This window comes from Ptychodera flava, chromosome 12, assembly GCF_041260155.1.
Source record: "Ptychodera flava strain L36383 chromosome 12, AS_Pfla_20210202, whole genome shotgun sequence".
In the NCBI taxonomy this organism is placed as follows: domain Eukaryota; kingdom Metazoa; phylum Hemichordata; class Enteropneusta; family Ptychoderidae; genus Ptychodera; species Ptychodera flava.
The window spans coordinates 39,878,189-39,902,480 of NC_091939.1; the positions used below are offsets into that span (position 1 = coordinate 39,878,189).

Consider the following 24,292-nt stretch of genomic DNA (forward strand, 5'->3'; position numbering starts at 1 on the left):
GGGGAGTTGCCCCTCTACAAGTATAATGTACCCAGTAACTTTATGAGGTAACAAACATACTGATTTGAGTGCGTGTAATCATTGCTAGTCCTGGCGCCATTCTGAAACAAATCAGTTCAGTTGACTGACGCTGGTCTCTTCCTTGCCGTTGATCTGTTACTGCTCAGCAGCTTTGCATCTCGGTGATGTCGTAACACATGCCTGGTGTTCTTTATTCTTGGTCCAGCTGATCACAGAGTAGCCATTTTTTGCAGTTACCAGGTTATGAAATTTCTGTGGCGTTCACTGCTGTTGAATATAGTGTAGGTTGTAAAGACTGTCCATGCACTGGGCTGGAAGGTGGAAAGAACAGCAAAACAGGAAACCCTCAGCATAGGATACAGTCTGTTTATGTAATCATATACAGTTGATAACAAATTATTTAGAAGACTGGCCGGGTCCTGGAGCTCAGACATTTGTGTTTGAAGATCACCAGACAGCAGCTTTCTGCTTCTCAGCTTGTGTCTGTGAAGTCCTTCATTTGTTGTGAAACTCAACATGCCTAGAAGGACAAGATTGGAAGAGCTACCTGACTCTGACTTGGAAGAGGATGTTGTTGGTGATAAAGAAACGTCTCAGATCGTGGTCAGCAAAGCTTTGGAGCGTGTTGATGAGAAGAAGAATGGAACTGGTGACAAGGATAATAGCAATGCGATCAGTGTCAAGGCTTTACAGAAACTGGTAGGATTATCATCAATGGGATCTCTGGAGATACTGGTTGCAGTTTTGTCAGCAACCATCACTTTTGATTGCTTAAAAATCAGTTTGTAAAATTGATTTCTTTTCAAATGTATGGCATTTTCATCAGTAGTTTCTTTTTGAGTGTTGTTCAACAAATCAGAAAATTTTCGGAACAAAGGAAATGCTGTTACTAGGCTTCATTATCTTTAGAACAACTTATCGGAAAGGGAAATTTATTGGGTAACAGTTGTATACCTGTCAACCAAGTCCCATATATTTCCACTCTACAAGGTCTTTTGTAAAGCTGTAATTCTGGAAGTGTAAATAGTATGATGATTAAATTGTTTTGAGGGACGAGTAACTTCATGCTGCATAACTGAAAAAGACATGGAAAAAATATATAAATTTCTCAATGTGATATTGAATGTGAGAAATATTATAGCCTTGAAAATGAACTCTGTTGTTTTGGTATGCCGTTTAAAACTTACGTAAGTTTTGGGGTAGTGTATCAAAACTATGGAAAGTTTCTGGACCTATATCTACAGCTAGTGTGAAAGTGTGGCTGTCAAATACTGTTTATATACATGTGAATAGTCAGTCAAATAATGCAAAATATGTATCTTCTGCAGCAACAAACGTGCCATCATTTCTTCTTGTTGCACATTAAGCTATGAAGGTTGGAATCAGCTGTAGGGTTATGTACTTGGCTCTTTGGTGAGAAAACTTGTGTAAGCAGAAGGAAATTGTTATGTCTGAAAATCTGCCATGTACAAGAGGTGTTTACTGTAAATTGAGCACTGTTTGGGTAAAGTATCTAATACAAAACCTTTCATAGAACAACATCTGATAGAGATTACCTTGTTGAAAATATTCAAGGCTGTCAGCATCTTGTCATGTCAGTAATTTGAAATTATGGTTTGAAATTGATGGAAAGTGATATGCGCAATTTTTCTTTTATTTTGAGTACACATTGCTTACATGGGTTCAAGAAGTACAAAATTACTAGCAATATAATCATTCTTCTTCGAACAACTCAAAAACTTCAATGTAGCAACCCATAATTCTTCACTAAAGTAACAGTAATTTACTGATGTTCTGTTATGGTACCGGTATACCGGTACTAGTAGCTCGGATACATGTTACAGTAATGTCAAGGTTTGTGCCTTAAACTTTGTGAAACTTCCATTTTAGAAGTTTTAAAGAGAACACATAGTTCATAGTATGGTGATTTTTTTTTTTCAGAATGAGGGAATATAGATCAAAATGGTTATTGCTAATTTGTTTACAACGTTTCTGATTGCTATCAAGACGTCTGCTAGACGTTTACTTGTAATGTATACATTGTATAGCTGACTACACATTTTGTCTTCTGTGTGAAGTAGTCGCATTGCATGGTCTGGTTCACAAGTACTGGTATGCTGTTTTGAATGTTTATTGAACTGACTTCAAGGTCTCTGTTGGTTTTGTATTTCATTCAGAGAGGCAGAAAAAGCTGTTTTCCATGTCTGGAATGTTGGAGAGACTTTGCAATGGGAATGAGATCTTACAGCCCCAAGGCATTTTCATACATGTGGAAAGAACTTTGTGTAATATCTTTTAGATTGTGATCACAGATACGGCGCATTGTTCGTTTGCATAAAAAAAAAATCAGCAAATTTCAAATTGAATGGATAATATTGATGTGTATTGTTCTGTTTATGTTACCCTGGTAACATATACAAGTTCAGTAACAGCACAATTGATATGTACATGTATGTTTCTCGAGCAAAGCTGCATACTGTATAAGTAGATGTATCTCGAGATCTGCATACAGGTCTGTGTTCACAGTATCCTACCACCACACCAATACAATGCTAGGATTGAGAGTTGTACCCAGGGATACAGTATCCTATCCACATATCTAAATACCAAATGCTTGAAGATATTAGTATGGTATTTGAAATTTAAGGAATCAATGCAAGAATCTGCCAGTATAAATATTTGGAAAAAGTCTCTCAATCCAAAAATGTCTTCTTAGAAAACACATTTGTATGTATCCCAGAAATGTACCATGCAAACATTGTATTACAGTGAACAAAGCAGCTTTGTTCATGTGTATCATCATGAATAATTTACAGAATTGATTTTATGACCTACTAGTATACAAGATATGATTTATACTGTGTAGGATTACATAAGAATAACAATGCTATGTCCTTCAGATGAAGATATTGAAGGGCAGGCAGTGTAACAATGGTGTAATCCATATTAATGGTTGATTTTGTGACAGGTACCATCATAAAAATACTTGATTCTGTGGTATTCACTACAATAATCTGAATTCTTGGCACTAAAACACAGGCGTACATGGAAGTACCTTCAAGTGAGCTTGATGTCATTGATGCCCTGTGAAGCAAACAAAATGTAGACATTACTCAATATTGTGCAAACTGGATACTGAACTGCATATGTGAAAATTGTGATGCACTTTGTGCTGTTGAAACAAACAACAGATGTCTCAAGTGCCTGCATGCATTCAGGGGTGTCAAAGTAGATTGCACAATAAATGATGGTTTTGGATTCAAGTCAACTTTATATCTGACAACTCAAACAGTGAAGTTGTGTAGTTTATGTAGAAAGCTGCAAGTATTTGGAAGGAGCCAGATCATGGTCACTTAAAACACTGTCAGCGTTACAGGGAGTCATCCTTTCAAATCATACATTTTATAAATGTAACATATATTACGGATACTCACATAATTTATTTGAACATGAAAATCACAAACTGTACATGCAACATATAAATACATGTATAGCCTAACAGACATGAGTTGTTCATACAACAGGTGCTGTCAACATGGATTTTGCTAAAAGTATATTGTGTATGTAAACTCAAGTAAACAATAATGATATTTCTTTGTTATTTCATTTTTACAGACCACCAGTATTAACAAAGCTATCAACTCAAATGAAGTACCAGTCAAAGAAAAACACTGCAGAAATATCCTTTCAATATTGGATGAATTTATGTTTGATGTACAGTGTCACCATTCTTGTACAGGTAAAAACTGGAGTGTAGGGACAATGAGCTGTCAAACTGCAGGCAAGATTATTGAGACTCCAGAATCAACTGAAGATTTTTTCCAAGTGTCACATCCCTTAACCTAGATTCTATTCGTCCGCTTGCCTCCGTACCTCTGACCCAGTGGAGTGGGTCGGAGGTACGGAGACAAGCGGACAAATAGAATCTAGGCTACACAGCCCTCTGCCAATGCATTTGATGTGAAAGGGTTTCCCATTGTTTTCTTAAAGAGAATTCTTGCATGTCAGATATGTTACATACTAAGTGGCAGTCTATGTCAGTTTCTATACTGTTTAGATGTAATTGATCATCATTCGGAAACCATGCTGGAAGATTGGATGGGAAAATATCCAGCAGTACTTCCTTCATACAGAATGAATGAAGAAAGCAATGCTTGCATAAGCAGTGTTGTATTCACCACAAATAAATCTTTTGGCTCCCATTTAGCAAACTTCAAACCATGATTTACATGTACGGTACAGTGCTGACGATATGCTTGACACTTACATCACACCATTGCATCAACACTGTTTGTACAGATATATACAAAACATCAAATACCAAGGGCTTTATACCTTTTGAGATCACCCTGTTAGTTACATTTCAGCGTAGTTTCTTTTTGGATATTTTATCATTACCGTAATTGAAGGACTACTTTTTCCCAGTGTAATAATGTATCTCATTCAGGAAGTATTATCTGACATGTTCATTCAACATGAAAAATCCATTTTGTAAAATGATTACAATATAGTTACCAATTTGGTTGACATTACAGCTGATCAATCAAAATTCATTTCATATCCAAGTTGTGATATGCACGTACAGTATGATGCCATGTTCAAAATGTGTCTAATGTGAATTTTCACTTCTTTTGAACTTGTAATTTGAGAATATCACCCCCTTTTTATGATAATTTACAATTGGTGTTCATATTGGCTTGGCATTTTACACCAGGAAATATCATTTTCTAAGTAAACAGCTAGGGTTACCATTAGAGCTCAGATAGCGTTCAGAATTGGGTGTTGATTTCTTCCTTGACTGCAATGTACGTGCCATTATTGGTACATTTCAAGAGAAAGGAGCTGGCACATACTGGTCTGTGTGTGGTAAACTTCCACTTCAAGGAAATCCTATAGTGTGTTGGAAATTCTGCCATGTGTGTCATAAAGTACTCCGTGAAGGACATCCAAATGTAAGTTACAAATACATGTACATATAATTGACAAGTCGGCCATACAGCCATATCAGATATTGATTGGTTTTTATCATTAAATTTTATTTGTAGATACTCATTGTGTTCTCATTCCACACTGGCAAACATTTATTTTCAACATGCAGTATACTAGATCTATGGCACAGCAGCATGTGCTTCATTTGTTGCCATGGTAACCACTGGTATCATCAACAAACGTCAGAGTACAGATGTCTTCCTTGCCCTGTTTCCTTGTTCCATTATAACTTTCCATCTGTCATATTGATGAATAGTAAATATCTCTGTTACTGAAGAGACAGAACCAGCATTGATCAAATATCTGATGAAACCATCAAAGCCGCTGTAAGCGGATCAGTACACTTTCCTCTATTTGTATTCTACTCTAGGCACCATTTATTTGCAATGCATGTAATCAATTACTGTGCTGTGGCAGTAATTGATTACATGCATTGCAGTGCCCAAAGCTTTGATGTCAACTCTCATCCATATCTTATTATATTTTAACCAAATTCAAGTATAAATTGTAGTGAATGATTGAGATATGCAGAATAGAAAAACAAATATTGCAGACATATGAATTTTAACCTCCAGAAATTTCTACAGAATTTGAGGGATAAATCATGAGATGAAGTTTTCTCATCTTTTTCTAGACTTGCTTTTCATTCCATATTCTTGTCTATTCCAATGTGTTCTCTAAAATTCCCCAGAGGTGTACATGTAAGCTAGCAAGTAATTGTAGAGGTCTTCCATCCATGGCATTTGCTGCCTGGAGACAATGATGTAATACTACATGTATTTTATTCCAGGCCTTGACAGATTCACAGAAATACAAAACACACATTGAAGACCTTGGAAAGATGTGGGTAAGTATCATGTCATGTCACTCTTGCAATGTATATCAACTGAATGTCACCTCATCTTACTTGTGAAATTAGCAAAGAGTGAAATGGACATTGATGTTCTTCAGTATTCCCTATCAAGTATCTGACACCATCTGTCATTGAACAACTATCAGGCAGAATTAATTGTCTCTTCTAATAACTTAGTATATATTATTGACAATTTAGTAGTGACTCCATGGTGAAGAGTTTCCATCAAAGACAATAATAATTTAGGGATGAGCATATCCTCTGATCTGAAATGTGGTACAGAGTACCGTACTATCAAGTTTAATTAGCCCTGGAATGACCTACTCCTCTGATCTGTTTGAAAAGGGGGGATGCTGTATATTCATGGAATTCATGTGACAGAAATGTTTGCAGGACCACCACAGTTATGCTATGGTACTGCCGACAGGGATTGCCAAATATGAACTACATGTAGATTTACTGGCATTGTATTGATAGGAATACTTTAGCTTTCTAATCACAATAAATATCAGGTACCGATATTCTGAATTGTCCCTAAAGGTATGATGGAAATGAGGAATTCTGTAAAATACATCATATATTTCAGTCATTGACAATTTCCATTGTGGGAATTAAACATATCATCCATAGTTCTTCATTGAAGAACATCAATACTGTTCTCAATGGTACATTACTTGCCACCAAGGTTTATTGCTGGCCTGTGTTCAATGAATCAAGAGTATTGAATTGAATGGATGAATTATCCTCTCAATTTACAGGATACATCACACTTGTAATGAGTTAGTGCATTTGCCCTTTTACTGTGCAGATCAATTGACAATGCACAGAGAATTCTCAAGCCAAAAGCTACAATTTCAGTATAATTTTACCATCTAATATGGAACTTTTCTAATAAGGAGTTCCCAAGAGACTGGATTACACAATTATCAAGTTTTAACATATAGGTAGTTCACATCACCGGTCATTTCAAAACCTCAGTTTGGATGTTTTTGCAATTGGACTAAATTTATCTATAGACATAAGTGCACTATTGATTTCTTTGCACTGATATAACCAACAATTGTAATTTTCTCTGCAGGGTCATCTACAAGAGGGATATGGTAAACTCATCGCAGCATACACCTTGTTGATTATCACTAAACTAGAGTTTCATTTGAAAGTGAGTATCTAAATAATTCTTTATTTTCTGTGTAACTTTGAATATCACTCTCTGCTATTCAGTTCAAATATTTTGGAGTGTCTTTTATATTGGACTAAAATCTTAAGAAATGTTTTCAGCCATAATGCGATTCCATTCACTACTGTCTGATTGATAAGTTCTTATGAGATCTGGAAATGGAGCAATACTATCATTCTCTCTTCTGAGCAGGCATCCAAAATATTAGTGTCAATTTTAACCCTTACCATGCCAGGTCACCTAATTTGCATAGTATGTCTATAGCAGGTTTCAAAATCATGTTATATCAGTATCTGTGTTTTCAGGGGCCTTCAAATGTTCAGATCATTGTTAAAATGCAACATAAGGACATGTTATGCTTCACTGGTTTTAACCAATTTTACCTGACAGTGACACATGAACTTGGCAGGATAAGGGTAGCAAAATCTCCATCATAAATCTGAAGCAGCGTAATGTTCCATGGCCAATATTTCTACAAGATGCTGTGTGAGGAGATAGTAATAGTGTATTGGTAGCTTTGTAGACTGTCCTTTGTAAGTGAGACAAGGTACCACAGAAAGATAGTTGGCAGTAAAACAAAATATTGAATCAGCGTAATTGTTTACTTATACTGATGTTGTATATGAAAATGAATGACACTGAATGAAGCATTGTGACAACAAAATTTGTCACACCATTGAAGCCAGTTCCTTCGACTTGGACATTTGCAATGCTTTCCTGGAACGATGATGGTGGAAGTGGGTTTCTGTTAATTCTCAGTGTAATCCATTGGGAAGTATCTCATTCATGTTTCAGTACCTGTGTACATCTTTGATTATTTTAGATATGGATTAACTTGTCTAACTGCCCTTGGTTGTGACATTGCCATTTGTAGGGTCAAGTTGATTCTTATCTTTGAATTGTTGAATTTTAATTTTTATCAGATTACAATTTTGTAGACTTTTCAGAGTAAGTAGGTGGACTTCTCAAAATATATGTTGCTATGACAACTTGCCCATGACTGTACCCCTATCATTGTTTTGACAGAATCCCAAAATGCCTGGCAATCTTCAGATGTCAGCCGATGAACTTGATCAGATTGCTGAAGGAGATGTCAATAACTTGTAAGTAACTCCAAGACGTCTCTCAAAAGTAGGATGGCATGATATCAGCCACCCTTCAGATAAATATCAGATACCCTTCAGACTGGCATATTGGATAACCTTCAAACTCTCATATCAGCTACCCTTCAGGGCCTTGCAAGGCTGACCAAACAATTCAGTGATATGACTGACTGTTATACAGGCTAGGTAGAGGTGGTCTGTTTATGTTGTGTCATCATTGAAGTTCTTGCCATACTTGTAAGCTCTGTTGAAGGCAACAACAAGGTCACTTTCAGTAAAAAATACATTGCATTGTAAATCATGAAATGAACAAGGACATGATAGTTTGCCACACATCGTATTTTCATTCGTTGAATAAACTTTTCAAGTTTGTTTAAATTGATTCCTCTATTCTTCTGTCCAGTTTTCAGTTGTCAGTTGAACTCTTTGATTACCTAGATGCTGTCCTAGCAACCCAAGATGCCGGTAAGTCACATTTCCGTAATACTGAACAGTAGTTTCTGATGTGTCATTATCACAAAAAATACCGCAAAGTACAGATAACCAATTTGCCTCACCAGTTGTAAATACCAAGGTTGATTAGTGTTTTTGAATCATCTCTGACATTTACTTTGCAGTGTTCAATTCATTTGATCCGGCAAGATCAAACTCCATGACATCCACTGGACAGTGCAGATTGGCTCCTCTGATACCCATGATACAAGATTCTAGCGCCCTCTACGACCTCAGTGTGAAGATACTCTTCAAATTACATGCCTGTAAGTGTCTTCAGTGATTTTATAAGGCTGTGGCATTGCTACAATGTTGGATTGTTGTGATCATATTCTGTAGTTCTACTGGATAAACAATTTTATCAGTGTAACTTTGCTTTAGTTTTGAGAAACTGAGTAGGTAGTAAGTGAGTAATTAAGAAGTTTGATATTTATGTTTAAGAGATGTACACAATGTCTAGAATTACAGGTGTACAGTTCATTATGTATGTTGTTGAATTTTTTAGTCCTTAAACGATCAATATGACTATCACAAATGTGCAATTCTTCTACATTATAACTAGATAAGTCAATATTCTGTTTATTTTTGACTGAGAAAGCATTTCATGGAAACACAGACCATAACTCAGTTTTGTGGCTTTTGTTAATGATTTTTTATTGTCTTACATCAGGTCTTCCACCAGACACCTTGTCAGGACACAGGGAAAGATTTCGACAGCAGTTCAAAGCCTTGAAAGAATTCTTTCGCAAAGCCAGCAATCTGCAATACTTCAAAAGACTTATTCAAGTTCCCACTCTTCCAGCAGTAAGTATCAAACTTATATTATTCAGTAATTCAACAAAATAATTACTGTAAACAAGAATTCACTGTCAGAGAAATTTAGAGAAGAACCATTGACAGTCTTACAGATATATATATATTCTTCACGGCATTTGAAAAGACTATATTCATTGGTTATTAGTCAAGTAAATTTTCATACACCAATGAAACTTTGTGTTGTGCATTACATATAATTTTACGGAACAATTGGTAACATAAAATACGGACTGTTTATTTGTGTTTGTACTAGAAACCAGTATGGTCTCAGGTTATGATGACAAAGAGGTACCTAAGTTGAAAGAGGAATAATGAATTATTGATAGAGACCACAAGGAATATTGACACAAAATATGTTGTCTACAACTTTGTAATATGTGTTCCTCATATTTTTCAGAACCCACCAAACTTCTTGATAGCTTCAGATTACAACACTCATGTTAGTCCGGTGGTTGTCATGGCGCACGATGATGATGTTGACAGCGTCATGACACCAGAAAGTCCAACAGTGAGTAACACCAGCAGTCAAAGCAGAGTCAGTATCACTTCATTTTCATTTCACCCCATCCCAGGTAGCATTTCAAACTCTTTCACCCCTTCAAAATAATGGAATGGTCCTATTAAAATTATAATCACAGTAAGCCATGGATCATTCCACCAATATTTCAGGTGATGTTTGTCTGTTCATCTTCATAGTTTTAAAGTATTTGGGGTCGAGACATTTCTTCAATCACCCGAGATAGTACCACCACCTTTTAGTAAATGGTATAACCTGGTTTTACAGTCACACAAATCACTCTCAGTCAGTAGAACATACCAATCACAGGTCACAGGGTGTACAAGTCTGTGCACAGTAAACACACCACACCTCTTCCATTCACTGAACCAAGCACTTTGAACACACTAGTCAAAGGTGGGAATAGAATTCTTCAAGTCCACTCCCTTATTATTTTGATCTGTTGAATGAGATACAGTTAAAGGGGTGAAGGTGTTAGATCTGCTCCTATGTTGCATGATTTTTGTGAATGTTTGTGTTTGCATGTCTTTAAAAATTTATCGCCGAATGCATTGAATATCTATACTCTGTATACTTAGCACAATGTCTACATTGACAAGAAAATTTTATCAGCAAGAACAACTGATTAATAGACAGACTTTAAGGTCATCATTTGACAATGGCAACAAATGGAATTTTGAAGATGTTTATTGTTGAATGTTTCCAAGGAATGATTATTTACTTATGGGTAGCACTGCATGTCCAACAATAGAGTAGACGTCTCTCAGTGACACTGACATGTGACCTTGCATTTGGTTTGCTCTGATACTTGTAGCAGTGATGAACAGCATAAAATTTGCATAACAATAGTGTATCTGACATTGACATTGACATGATTTCATCCATACCAGACTCCAGTAGATGAGACACTGGTCATGTTTGAGCAAAGCATCGACACCTTCAGTGACAACACAAAAGTTGCCAACATCTTTGAAAACGACAACTTTGGTGCAACTACCAATGGACAGCATGCTCCTCCATTACCACCATTCCCACAACCAACCAGAGATGAACGGTAAGAGACGTCATTAACACTCCTTTTATGCCGTCCACACTCCACAAAGCTTTGTTGAACTGTAAAAGTGAAATCTGATGATCGTTGTAATAATAATAATGAGAAAACTGAAATATTCTCTTCAACAACCATTGTTGCTAATGAAAACCATCGTGCATAGATGGAGGCGATCTGTACATTTAATCTAGCTCTGAAATCTGTGCTGAAATTGACTGTCAGTCCATGTGATGGGAATGTCAGTGATTTAAAATTAATGTCAAGAAATGGATTTAGGACTGCGCAAGTAATTCCAGACATACATTTCAAGTGTACAGTGAGCTTTGACTCAAGCTCATAGCATCTGCAAAATTTGTTTTGAGAAAAATGTGGCATAAATCTGCTTTAATCAGTGACAAAAAAAAATGTAAACAGTTCTATTTCCAAGTTCTTTGAAACTGTGCGTATCGTAGGGATGCTGCTTTCAAAGCTTCAAAACTGAACTTTTTATGACAAAGTTTTTAGGACAGAACATTTGTTTGTAACTCTGTAACTTTTCTCTGATTTTGTCATCAGTATCTCTTCAGTTACGGATGATATCATTTGATAACAATATGTTCTTTGTTTTATTCAGGGATGATGAAATTGAACAACTCAGGCGAGATCTTGCCATTCTGAGAAGACAGATGAATGAGATGAAAGATGTGGACCAAAGACTTATCGATGGTTTGAAAAGAAAGTTAGAGAATGTGGAAGAGTTACTTCAACAAAGAGAGGAGGTTAGCCCTGTCTATGTAATAATGGGTATATTTGTGTCTGTGTCTGTATGTGTGTATGTGTGTGTGTATTTGTGTGTCTGTATATGTGTGTGTGTATTTGTGTGTGTGTGTGTGTGTGTGTGTGTGTGTGTATTTATGTGTGTGTGTGTGTGTTTATGTGAGTTAAAATAGGACAGGTCTGCTATGTGATATGTAGTGTTTGGCTTTGTTTCCTCAGATAGCTTTCAGTGTTGCAGTCTCTAACACAGTGGGCAAAAATGTTTCCAAATATGTCATTAGTAACCAATCACAGAAGTAATTAAATGTACAGATAAAAAACCTAGATAAATGTTATAAGCTCTAAGTTTTGGTGAAATACTATGTTGGGTCTGTGAACCTGTCAGTATCATGGGTAGACCATCAAGTGCACATCAAGATCAGTGTCAGATAAGGAATTAAACCTGAGTAATGTACAAGAGACTATGATATGATCTCATTTGACCAGACACAGTACATAGTATACCACATAAAAGATACAATGTCATTTATCTCCATACTGTACAGATTGAAAGTTTCATTCAGTATGGTAATGTACATATTTTGTAATATTGTTTTGTAAACAGGAAGTAATGGTTTTAAGGAAACAGCTAGAGCAGTCCACCGCAATGGCAAGTAAAGTACCACAAGAAAAAGTTGTAGAGCTTGAAAGTAAGTTGACACAATGATAGGTGATTTCAAAATAATTCATGTTCCCAGAGTGAAAAATTCAACAATATGTACAAATTGATTATTTTGATGTTGTTTACTAGTAGGCAGTAGTGTTATCTTGTGCTTGCTGAAATTATTTCAATTACCGACTTTCTTTGAAAACTTTTAGAGACAGATATTAAACCGTAGATCATGTTGGAACTGATATGTTTGTAATGAATACATTTTACAAAATAGAATATTACAATACTTGAATGTGCTTGCCATTTTAGTGCTGTTGCTTTCTACCATTACTGTGGTAATTACTGATCAAAGTCTCAATATCATCAGCGAAGTTGCTGGGTAATTAGCAAGTTTGGTGTCCGGATAAGTCGTAAAACCACAGTAGGATATATTTGTGTTTGGGATATCTCTTATTATGTCTAGTGATATTTGGCAAATTTAATCAACATTGTTGTATTCAAGGAAGGAAATTTAACAAATATATTACACACAAATGCATCATCTGTAATAGAGTTTCATGAATGTCTTTGTTTTTGCAGAAAAAGCTAAAGTCAATGAAGAGAAATTTAAGAAAATGAAAGATGTATACACCAGTCTCAGAGAAGAGCATTTACAACTGCTTAGAAAGGTGAGAAAAGAAATACACTCAGTGGCCTTTGAACTTTGACACCAACTAATGTGTTTTATCATGAATTGTTTCTATTGTAAGAGAACATGACATAAAATAATAGGGAAATTCCCTAGTCCTTAATTGTCATTTCATGCACAAAATGTATCAGTGTCTTTAAAAGTCAGTAATCATATGATAGTCGATCATCAAACTCTGCTTTTTGTTCAAAACACCTTAAATTGTAATAGTACATATTTTTATTACACCAACAAAGAATGCGGAAACAGCCAAACAACTGACAGCTGTCACCAAGATATCAGAAGAAAATGATAAGAAACATCAAGATGCAGAGGAAATGATTGAACAGCTGCAGACTGCGGTCAAAGAGAAAGAAACGGTTCATGAAGCATTGATCAAACAAAATGAAGACTTAGAAAAGACATTATTAGTCAAGTCAGAAACAGAGGACACTTACAGGAAAGAAATTGATCATTTACAAAATTCACTGGAAGCTAAAATTGTGACAGAAAAGGGACTGAAAATGGCTGAGGAGGGGCTGCAGAAGACAGTCAATGAAAGACTTGCTGCAGAGGATGATTTGAAGAAAAGGATGGCAATATTGGAGAAAACTGTATCAGAGAAAACCATGTCAGAAGATGAATTGAGGAGACAAGCAGCAGAATTACAAAAAGCAATCGCTGACAGACAGGCAGCTGAAAGAAAGATTGAAAAAGAAGATGGAAGAGGATTCCTATACTGTGTTAGGTAAAGTTAACTTGTGTGCTTTTCTTTCAGGATGCTAAGTGTAATGTTTGTGCAATGGAGTGTACAATTTACATGTACTAGTTTGTCTGAGTGAAACAGTATCTTTGTTCATTGGTGATTTAAAAGTATTTTAGAGGATTAGATAAATGTACTATGATTGTACATACAAACACATTGAATTATCGTGTTTTATGGAGGTGAGCATCTGATAATAAAGTTGATTAAAACGCCAAAATGAATAGAATCTGTAAACAGTAATACATTGATATCATGCAGGGAGCCAGATTAATGTGTTAAAGACATCAGCAAATATACTATGTGAACAGTAATAATGTGTTACAGGTGTTTATTTTCATTATTAAGAATATTAAACGTTTTGAGTGACTGAGTTTTGGACTCAAAATTCTTTTGACAGTGAATTCAGTTGAAGAAGCTGAAGATGTGATTAAGAAAGCACTTGAAGAAATGGAGAACCCTCAGTTTTCAGCAGCCACATGTACAGCAGGTGTGTATGTGTGTGTGGGAGAGAGAGAGTGTGTATGTATGTATGTTGCGTGGATGTGTGTGTGAGTATGAGTGGGAGTGTATAAAGTGATTTGTAAGAGGATACAATACTCTATCTGGCTTTCATAATTATTGTTGATTTTAATAGAACTAAAGATAACATTTTTATGTTGGTTGATGATGTTACCAAAAACCTAAAATGTAAATCTTCAGCTCAATCTTCTGATGTTTGATTAATATTTGCAGAAATATGCAATTGTAGAAAAAATGCAAAATAACATCTACATGTGCTGATCTTTAACAGAAAATACTATTGATCAAAGAAGCAATAACAGGGTTCTGGCATCAATATTTTGTACTTACTGTTTGATGCGTTGTTGTTTACTTACTAGAGTATCTGTTGACAAGATTTGGATCATTGGAACAATCTCTGAATTCAGTCAAAAGAAGTTACGATGGTTTTGCAGACGACAACTCTGGTAAGGTTATGATGCTACTCTTCAGAGATGACAGACATAACACGTCTATCTCCTATCAAACTTCACAAATGATACTACAAAAGATAGGACTGTTCACAATGTTTTCACACTCATGATAAGTTGTGGTGAATATTTCCACCTTATACATGACAACAACCAGTGTTTGTATTTATTTTCATGTTACCTGTCACAGTATTTCACATCACAGTTTTTATTCAGTCCTTCACTTTGTAGACTTTGCAATGTGACAAGTATCAATGTTTGAAATTAATGATACCATCGTTCTGTTTCCACTACAGTGGTATCAACACTTATCAGAAGTGTGGCTGGGTTTTCACACTCACTCAGTGATTTCATTCTACATGGAAAAGCAACCTCACACATGGCACCCTTAGACCAAGGGGAAAGTAAGTCATTGTTAAGTTTATGTGTGCATTGTTACTATCTTTGTTGATGTAAATACTTGGGCTAGCTTTGACAGATTGGCTGACAGAGAGAAACAGAAAAACCATGGACAGAGATGAAGATATGGCTCAGGAACTCTAGGTGTACAAAATGGCAAAAACTCATAATGATGGCAAAAATTTTTGCAATTATGACTTGTCTCATTTTCCCAGTGAATATGGCCACTGATGTCAGTTATGCTGCAAAATTTCTATGTAGGTTTTTTATATTTATATTTTTTGTTTTTAACCCTTTCACCACCATGGTTTGACCCAAACCCATTGTTATCAATATTGATTGTGGACCTGTTACAGGGAATTGGGGTGAACAGGTTAAGACATACATTTGTTGTTTACACAATCCAGTATGTTAATGTATAGTTCAATGAACAACAACATTTGACATTTGCAAGTTGTTGTGACACAGTCTCGCCTGTCATTTCTGCACAGAATTATCGGATACTTGCAAGTCAAGTGGTGAGAAAGCCTTGGAATTGTTGGCTGAAGTGAAACAGAAGAACAATAAAGACAAAGTGTCAGACAGACAGATGCAGATACAGCTTGTGTTAAAACAGATCCAATCAGTGGCTGAAGTAAGTACTTCATAGTGCTGATATGGACAACTTCAATCCTTGATGAAATTTATATCATGTAGCAAACTGACATGTCAAGATATTAGAAATTTGTAGTGTTAGAAACAATGAAAACTTGTATCTGGTGATCCATAGAGTGCTAGTGTCCTTAAATGATATTCTTTAGGGTGAGAAACAGAATAGATTTTGTAACAATTGCAACCTTACTGCAATTCATTATGTATTTGAGATAATAATATCAGTATTGAAATGCATCTATAGCATATGCTAAAATGTTTAGCAAATGTTTCATAGGTCAACTTTAAGTTGAAGGTCAATTACACGCATTCCGGATGGTTTCTTTGATAGGAATTGCTGATTAAGGAAGCTGATGTAGGAAAACAAAAACTTGGTGACACAGTGGAAGATGAAATGCAGACAACAGCAGCTTGTGTAGATGAAGCTGTATCAAGAATTGAGGTTGGTGGTTAAGACGGTGCCCTCATGCAAACTATTAAACATATTGCTTTGTGTAAATACTAACAAATCCAAAAGTTGATGTTGTCAATATAGGGATTAGGATATCTTGAAATATGCTTCTTGAAAGGGCTAGGAACTTTGATATAAGATTTCACAGACGATCATGATTGTATGAAGCTTTGATTATATAAAAATCAATCCATAATATCTTGCATATTTTCACCAGAAATACCTGGTTAATGACAGTGTTTTTGAAAAACTTGTCTGTTGCAATGTGACTCATAAAATACGAGAGAAATGTTGGATTTCAAATCTGTATAAAAACATGGTCAACAATTCATTACTCTCAGAATTCAGTTATCACCTCCACATAACACACATTTTAATTTTTTTAACTCTGATAACAGCAAATGTTGAACAAATCAAGAGAAGAAAGCAGCGGTGTCAGACTGGAGGTGAATGAAAGAATACTTGATGCCTGTACACAACTGATGAAAGACATCAAAGTATTGATCAACAGATCTAAAGTTTTACAAAGTGAAATTGTTGAACATGGCAGGGTAAGTCAACAGCAATAATTTCAACTCCAAATGAGAATGTGCTTGCATAGTTCATGCTCCTTTGGAACTGGTTTTTGTTATTGAGATCTAGTTTTCTCTATTATGCTTCATCTTCACATAACTCAGATCAGAATATATTCTTCTAATTGTTCTCTGTATGATTTGTCGACAGGGAACATCAACATCCAAGGATTTCTACGCCAGACACAGTCGCTGGACGGAAGGCTTGATATCGGCATCCAAAGCTGTCGGCTGGGGTGCAAGTGTGTTAGTGTAAGTATCATTACACTTTACAAGTCTATTTATCATATGACAGGCAGTCAAATATTTCTTTCAGCCAACACCGTGGCTTCTCAAGTATATTAACATGTGTGATTTAACTTTGTGGCTTCAGTTTTCATTTTCCATTATTGTATAGTAATTTATTGGTTTCTAGTGGGAGTGAAGGTGTAAAGTGATGAAACTATATGGACTATGACCAGCCTCATGTGTATACAGTGTTTAACTTTATCAGATTGGTATCAGATTGGTTAAAGATGTGTTTTCCTCAATGAAACTTTCAACTGTTATCTTACTAAATCAAGAATAATAATCATGGGTCACCATGCAAAATTTGGTACTAGAGATCAAATTACCTAACACATGCTGATATTTGAAATTCAAAATGGCTGCCATCCCTGTGTAAAGTCCATTGGGAAAAATACAATTTTCGATTTTCAAAGAAGTATGACAGCGAAAATTTGTCTACGTTAGCAGCATCAGATGTTTGTCGCTTGACCTCACAAGACCTTCAGTCATGGTGGTCACTACTGCACTGCTTCAAATTCACTTTAAAAGGAACACAACAGATAACTTTGTCTCTATGATTTGTGTTGCAGTGACACCGCAGATAAGTTGTTGCAAGGCAATGGTAAATTTGAGGAATTAATTGCATGCTCACATGAGATTGCTGCCAGTACTGCCCAGCTGGTAGCCGCTAGCCGTGTCAAGGCTGAGAGAGACAGTAAGAGTTTACCCCCTCTACAGACCGCATCAAGAAAGGTAGCTGAGTCTACAGCCACTGTTGTAGCCACTGCAAAGACTGGTGCTCAAATGATTGAAGAGCAAGGTGAGAAATTTACTGATCCATGGAATGACAATTATGTAAGAATATCATCAGACACAACCAAAACTGGGTTATGGCTTGTTTAACAGTTACATTTCATATGGTACAGATGATCCCAAAACAATTAGGACTGGTATAATTTTAGCATTCCAAGCGTATCTTTATGCTGAATAAACAATTAAAATGTAGTGTTTATGTTCCGATGGTCTGATCAGCATTCCTGAAACGGATTAGCACCATGAAAATATCTTACATCCTCATCTAGGTTTCTTTGGAATATCAGCACTGAGTTGTTCTACCAGAAAAATAGCGTTTAGTTCTAATTCTTTGTCTTTTAATTTCCGTCTTACAGATACCATGGATTTCAGCAATATGTCATTGATGGATACCAAGAGAATGGAGATGGAATCCCAAGTGAAAGTGTTAGAATTGGAAAGCAAACTAGAGAGGGAGAGGAGACAGCTAGCTAACCTTAGAAAACAGCATTATCAGCTAGCAGGGGAGAGTGAAGGATGGGACGAGGAGGTTAGCATTTAAACAAACTACACACTACATGCCACTCTCCATGTCACACAGTTCACTCTACCCTACTCACCCCTACCCGTCATAATGGTATCAACCCATACTGTGTAATGCTTTGCTGTGGTGTGTTGTGGTCCGTTTGCATTCTGTGACCGCAATAGGTACCATCAGCCTAGCAGATAGTGGTTTCTTTGTTGTGTACATTTCCATTCTATCTTCTTGACTCCACACTCTTGCAGTCTACGTATCATCTCCACAGTGTCACAACCAAACTGTGTGCATCTTCAAGAATATTATACAAGATTGCAGCATTCAAAGTATATTTGGTCTCCTTTCTCTGTCACCTCCTTTGACAAATATAGTTGGAAGAATTTGTGATATGTTTTATGTATTTCACTTTGATCTATTGTAATTCTGTGTATTGTGTATCATGTTATTGTTACAGCAGCACTATATGATATGTTAAATTTGTTATCCTGTCTGTGAAATCATGTTTCTCTGAGGTTCAGTTTTCCTAATATTGTAGAATGTTGAAAATCATATTTGAAAGTGAAGAAAAATACATTACTTTTCTATTTCCATTTTTGATCTGTTTTGATATATGCATTTATATATGGTAATATGTACGCTGTAAAGAAAGAGGCTCAACTTGATTGCAGATTTAGTCAGTCCACAGAAATCATTCAAAACACTTAGAGCAATTGATTTTTTTCAGAAAAAGTAACTTAAACATACCAAATTGTAGGAAAAGAATGCTGATCTCAGACAAGCATATGTAGCAGTGTTTTGTAAAGATTTGTAGATTGTCTTACAAATTTGGTGTGACACAAGTGTTTGTGTGTTTGCTTTGTTTGTATTTCACAATTTTATGACTCACATTTTTAAAAATGATCCAATTTCCTTGTTGTTTTAATAAAAGTTAAATATTTTTAAGGGAGGGAATTTCCTATATCTGTTAGAATCCAGGATTACCCATAATGCATGCAGAATGGTGTGACCTTTAACCCTTTCACAGCCAATCAATCATCTCCAAATTTCATTTACTGTTACCCGTAGTTTATCAACTGTCCCTTTGCATTTCACACTTTACCCTGGATCATCAATGAAAATTGATCAAATTACCACAAAAACACTATCATTTTCCAACTTTGTTCAACTTACTGTTTCCAGTGCAGTGGTAGAATGTCTGTGGAGACCCTCTATCGCTAAATTTTCAAATAAATTGTTGTAGGCTGAATATTAGCTGTGTTCATTGCAATTGCCAACTTTACGTCTGATCAGTGAATACTCCCAAAGACATTTTCTGTTTCTGCAGTGTTCTTGAAGTCATACCTACACATAGAATGTCATTCACACTTTTTCAAAACTGTATCCTTGACAATGATAGTAGTTAACCCAAGTTTAAGGGAAATGCATTGCTCAAGCTAAACCCTGGCCACTTGTGTTCACTCTATGCAAAGTTGTGGTTAGCTTTCGTCATCAGGTCCTGTATATGACTGCTATGGTATGCAATCAACCATTCAACTCCACAGTGACATTGAAATCCTGACACACATTTTACAATAAAGAACACTCTTTTTTGTTGAATCAATACTTTGTATTTATAATCTTAATCTTTATGAATGTTCTTTAGTTCAGTATCACTAAGTCTGTATAGTCTTACTCATAGTCACAGGGTGTCCCTCTCTTGCATGCTCATGTATGGAAGAATATCTCAAGTAATATTAAAACTTATATTTGTCGAATTTACATATCTACTTTTGTCCCAATGATTTCAACATCGATTTACAGCATCAAGCTGCAAGTACTTGATGCAGATTGGCCCCTGTAAACTCTATCATTGATCTTCCAGCCCTTCAGTAGGTTTGACTTTTGCACTGTATGCAATGCATTCTGCTTCTTGTCACAGTCCCTCTATCCACCCATGGATAGATGGACTGTGTTCATGTAGTTTTTCGGATGCGGCTATGATATTTTTGCATGAACATGCGAGAAATATGCACCAACATGAATCCTGAGTGTACATATAAAGCATTTTATCATTCAAGTAGGTGGGGTCTGCACAGAAACAGTATAGAGACGTCAAGAATGAATCAAAAGAAGCCACAGTGTGAAATATCTATAAATTGTTTTGTTTTTGGCAAAAATAAATCAGTCCAATTTACTAACTGCTAAGATAACATAAACATTTGATTGTCACTCACTGGTTTATGATTTAATTATGGTGTTTATGATTTTGACAAATGCAACTGAGTCAATTACCTCATTAGTATTAGAGTGTGAAATAGCATTTCAGTGGGTAATGCCAATTTCGTCTGTTTTCAAACTTGATATGTAACTTCATTCTGAAAGTTGTACTTTTGTGTACTTCACTGACAGTTGTCCAGACTGTAAATGGTGTGACTGTCACATCAGTTTGCTGTGTTTCATGTCATATCAGTATGGCACATCACAGTTACAAAACTATTGACAGAATTGACTATTTTGTCTCATCCTTTTACAGGACCAAGAAGCAGCCAATGTTGCAGCTCGTAACTAATAGATCACCATGGAAACAGCATATTTTGCAGAAATTATCGTTCGTCAAATATCCACTCCACGTTTTATCAACAGTCGTACCACCAGTCAATGAAGAAGATAATGCTATCTTGATGTCAACAGCCTTGTAAAGTTGTTTCTGAGTCTAATCTATTGCATTTCAGTCTTGAACAAAGTTTATTATATGGGGAACAATCCTTTACTGACAGAAGGTTACTATTGTAGTTTTATAATGAATTACATGGCATTATTTGTGTTCCTGCATGAAACTTTCACTCTAATAAAAGGTGGCACAGTCATGAACACTGACTAGAAGATAATGATAATTATTTCACATTATAAGTTCATATCCTGTCATAATACACAGGTAATGAATTCATTGAGTTGGTGGATACGATGACTCTTTGACAGTGTTGCAAAACCTAAATTGTCTTTTTGAAGGCACTTATCACTGCATTACCAAATACACCTTGTAGGATCTTCTATAACCATAAATATTCCACAGCCTTTGTGAAAAAATGTTGAAAGAAGAATTATGGGAGTGATCGTGCTCACTTGAAACAGAGTTTTGCAAAGTTATCAGTATTACGCCTTGATTACTGATCATTGATAGTACCTTGCTTGCTTCCATCTTTTCCATGACAAAGAAAATGAGGAAAGTCGTTTGAAGTGTATAATGAAAGTCTTCAGATTTTCTAAAAAAAATTTAGAAACAGGATGGGGGCTTACTCATCCTGCCTTGAAATATGTTTGGACTGTGGATTGTTACTCTTGATACATGACAGGTGATCAAATCAATATCTTGACTCCACCAAGAATATCTCCATGTTTCAGAGAGATGTTCCAAAATTTCGATCCCACTACTTACCCTGTTTTCAAAAATATTAATAGCCATTTGATCAATGGAGAAGATACCAAAATAGTCCAAGAGTTTATTTTTCTGGAAACTTTGGATGTGATATGTAAGGGCATCATATGGCCTCGCTTGTAAATATACATAATAGTAACAGCAGACTAGGTTAGATGTTTTGACGCAAAGAAAGAAACCAAGGAACAAAAATATTCTATAATTTCAAGTTTGAAATTTTAGGGCATAATATCTCATTTTATGTAGAACAGGATACATAAATATTACCATCATTTTATGTCAGTTCCTAGTTTGGGACCATAGGCTTCAATTTTGGAAATCTTTTAAAGCATATTTGTGATGATTTTTGTCCATACTTTGGTTGTATATCATGTAATAAAAGTGCATTGTACAGTATCACATTTTAGATTATGTCCGTTCCAAGATACTTTTCTCTTTTGAAAATGATGATATTCTGAATAATTAATTTTGCATGCGTTGTAATTGTGAGGGTTTATCCACACACTGTAATTTTTTATGGGCCTTACTGATCTCATCAGACATTCTCAACTACATGTACTGATTACACATCACTCAGTATTTGTTTTCATTTTGAAATACGTATAGGCAGTGATTGCTCTGTTTACAGTTGAAAAGGTTGCTAAATCTCACACAGTATGTTCAACATAGCATATTTATCCCATTCATTTTTTAATAAATCCACATATACCGATAGGAAGAGTTGCAAAGCTACACAATTAAGATCTTGCAAACAGACTAGAAGCAGCAGATTGATTCCAAAAATTTTGTTTGTTGTTTTCATTTTGTTCTGCATTATTGTGTCAATAAATCTTGCTCAGTGTCTGACTGTCTTTGTCCATCTCTCTGTTGGTTGGTATATTTGTGTCTATCATGTTTGGTGTGTATGTTTTATGTATATCTCGATGTTGTTTTCTGTTCTGTGCTCTGAATGTTAAACTCTGTGTTTATCAAGGTTTTGTGAGAGATTTCATTGATGAAAAGCAGCCGACCTGCAGTGTGTTTGTAATGTTATATCTGATTGGTCGATTGTCACTATTCACAGCAACTTGGGGAGTTTATTTGTATTGTTTAATTATAGAGGTAAGATTGTGCTAACCAATTGGATAACAGCTTACAAATCAGTGCAAGTCAGCCCACGACAAGAAGCACAAGTCTAGTTCTCATTTATACGTATTCATTGCAAGAATAATTGATGTAATAATCTGCCCATTAACTGAGGTATCAAGCCTAAAATTCAAATTATTTTGCCGGCTTGAATGAACTGAAATGTCTTCATCTGACTGGTTCCAGTGATCCACTGACTTCCGTAGATATGGAAGAGCAAAACTATGGAATTCTAGCCTACCATACATCTACATCCTTGCAGTTGTTAACTCAAGTATTAATTATGAAGTGACATTTCAAAAAGATTACCCTTCAGTTTAAAACTAATTGTATTTTCCTTTCTCTTTACCACTTCACAATGACAGTATTGAAATGTGATGCATAGCCACCAACTCTTCCATTGTGACAATGTACGTGATACTCCATGATTCCGGACTGAGTATGGGTGTTTGCTGTCAAACCCACTGACCATTTAATACAAACATGCACTACTACTCAAAATCTTGAATGTGTTACGCTGAAAAAGCAATGTAAACTTAAAACCTTGAGCAAGACTCCACGTCAATTGAGAATTTTACTTGTAATATTGTAGGAGAAATGTTTTCGTTACATTGATAATTACAAGATCTCACAAGTAGCCTTGAAACTGAATTACTTCAATTTTGCTCAAACTCTCCTTTTCGAAACTTTCAACTGCTCTTTCTCAAATCAAGAATAAAAATTGGGAGTCACTGTGTAAAATTTTGGTACAAGAGAAACAAACTACCTAACGTTTACTGACAGTTGAAATTTACAAAATGGCTGCTATCCCGGTGTTAAACTCTATGGGCAAAACTTAATTTTGATTTAAAAATAAATTGAGGTGAAAACTATTTTTTCAACAGCTTAAAGATAAGCCCACACATGGTAGACCAGGAAAGGATTGTAAAAATCTGAATATCTGTCCCTGAGACGCATATTATCTTAAGAATATTCTCTTCAGCCCTAGACTCTCCATGGCTTCAAATTCTACATTCATTTGGTATTGTGTTTGGACCATGTGTCACTATTCAAATTTCTTCAAAGAAAGTTGTCACAATGCAAAAAAAGAGGGGAGGTCTCAGTGTAATTTTTTTGCAGGTTTAACCTGATCAAAAGAAAATGTTTAATTTTCTTTAATGATAATGGTGACCGGTAACTTGCTGTAGTTTGGCTGTTGTTTGGAGAGGAACATGAACAAGAGAATAAAATGAAACAAGCACCTCAATTATATCT

General features: G+C 35.6%; 1 protein-coding gene across 1 annotated transcript; it reads left to right on the forward strand.

Moving 5' to 3' along the window:
• The first annotated feature begins 532 nt into the window (after nucleotides 1-532).
• LOC139145884 (huntingtin-interacting protein 1-like) lies at nucleotides 533-22,756 on the forward strand. The gene is given in 26 exon segments (XM_070717320.1): nucleotides 533-720; nucleotides 3,637-3,700; nucleotides 4,831-4,973; nucleotides 5,801-5,857; nucleotides 6,942-7,022; nucleotides 8,067-8,143; nucleotides 8,547-8,608; nucleotides 8,761-8,901; nucleotides 9,306-9,439; nucleotides 9,849-9,986; nucleotides 10,859-11,022; nucleotides 11,633-11,777; nucleotides 12,380-12,464; nucleotides 13,007-13,095; nucleotides 13,352-13,795; nucleotides 13,797-13,842; nucleotides 14,258-14,347; nucleotides 14,739-14,825; nucleotides 15,125-15,232; nucleotides 15,719-15,861; nucleotides 16,210-16,320; nucleotides 16,728-16,880; nucleotides 17,053-17,153; nucleotides 17,759-17,988; nucleotides 18,338-18,510; nucleotides 21,011-22,756. Coding segments are annotated over 26 exon segments (3,285 nt in total). The 5' UTR covers nucleotides 533-537; the 3' UTR covers nucleotides 21,047-22,756.
• The last annotated feature ends 1,536 nt before the right edge of the window (nucleotides 22,757-24,292 follow it).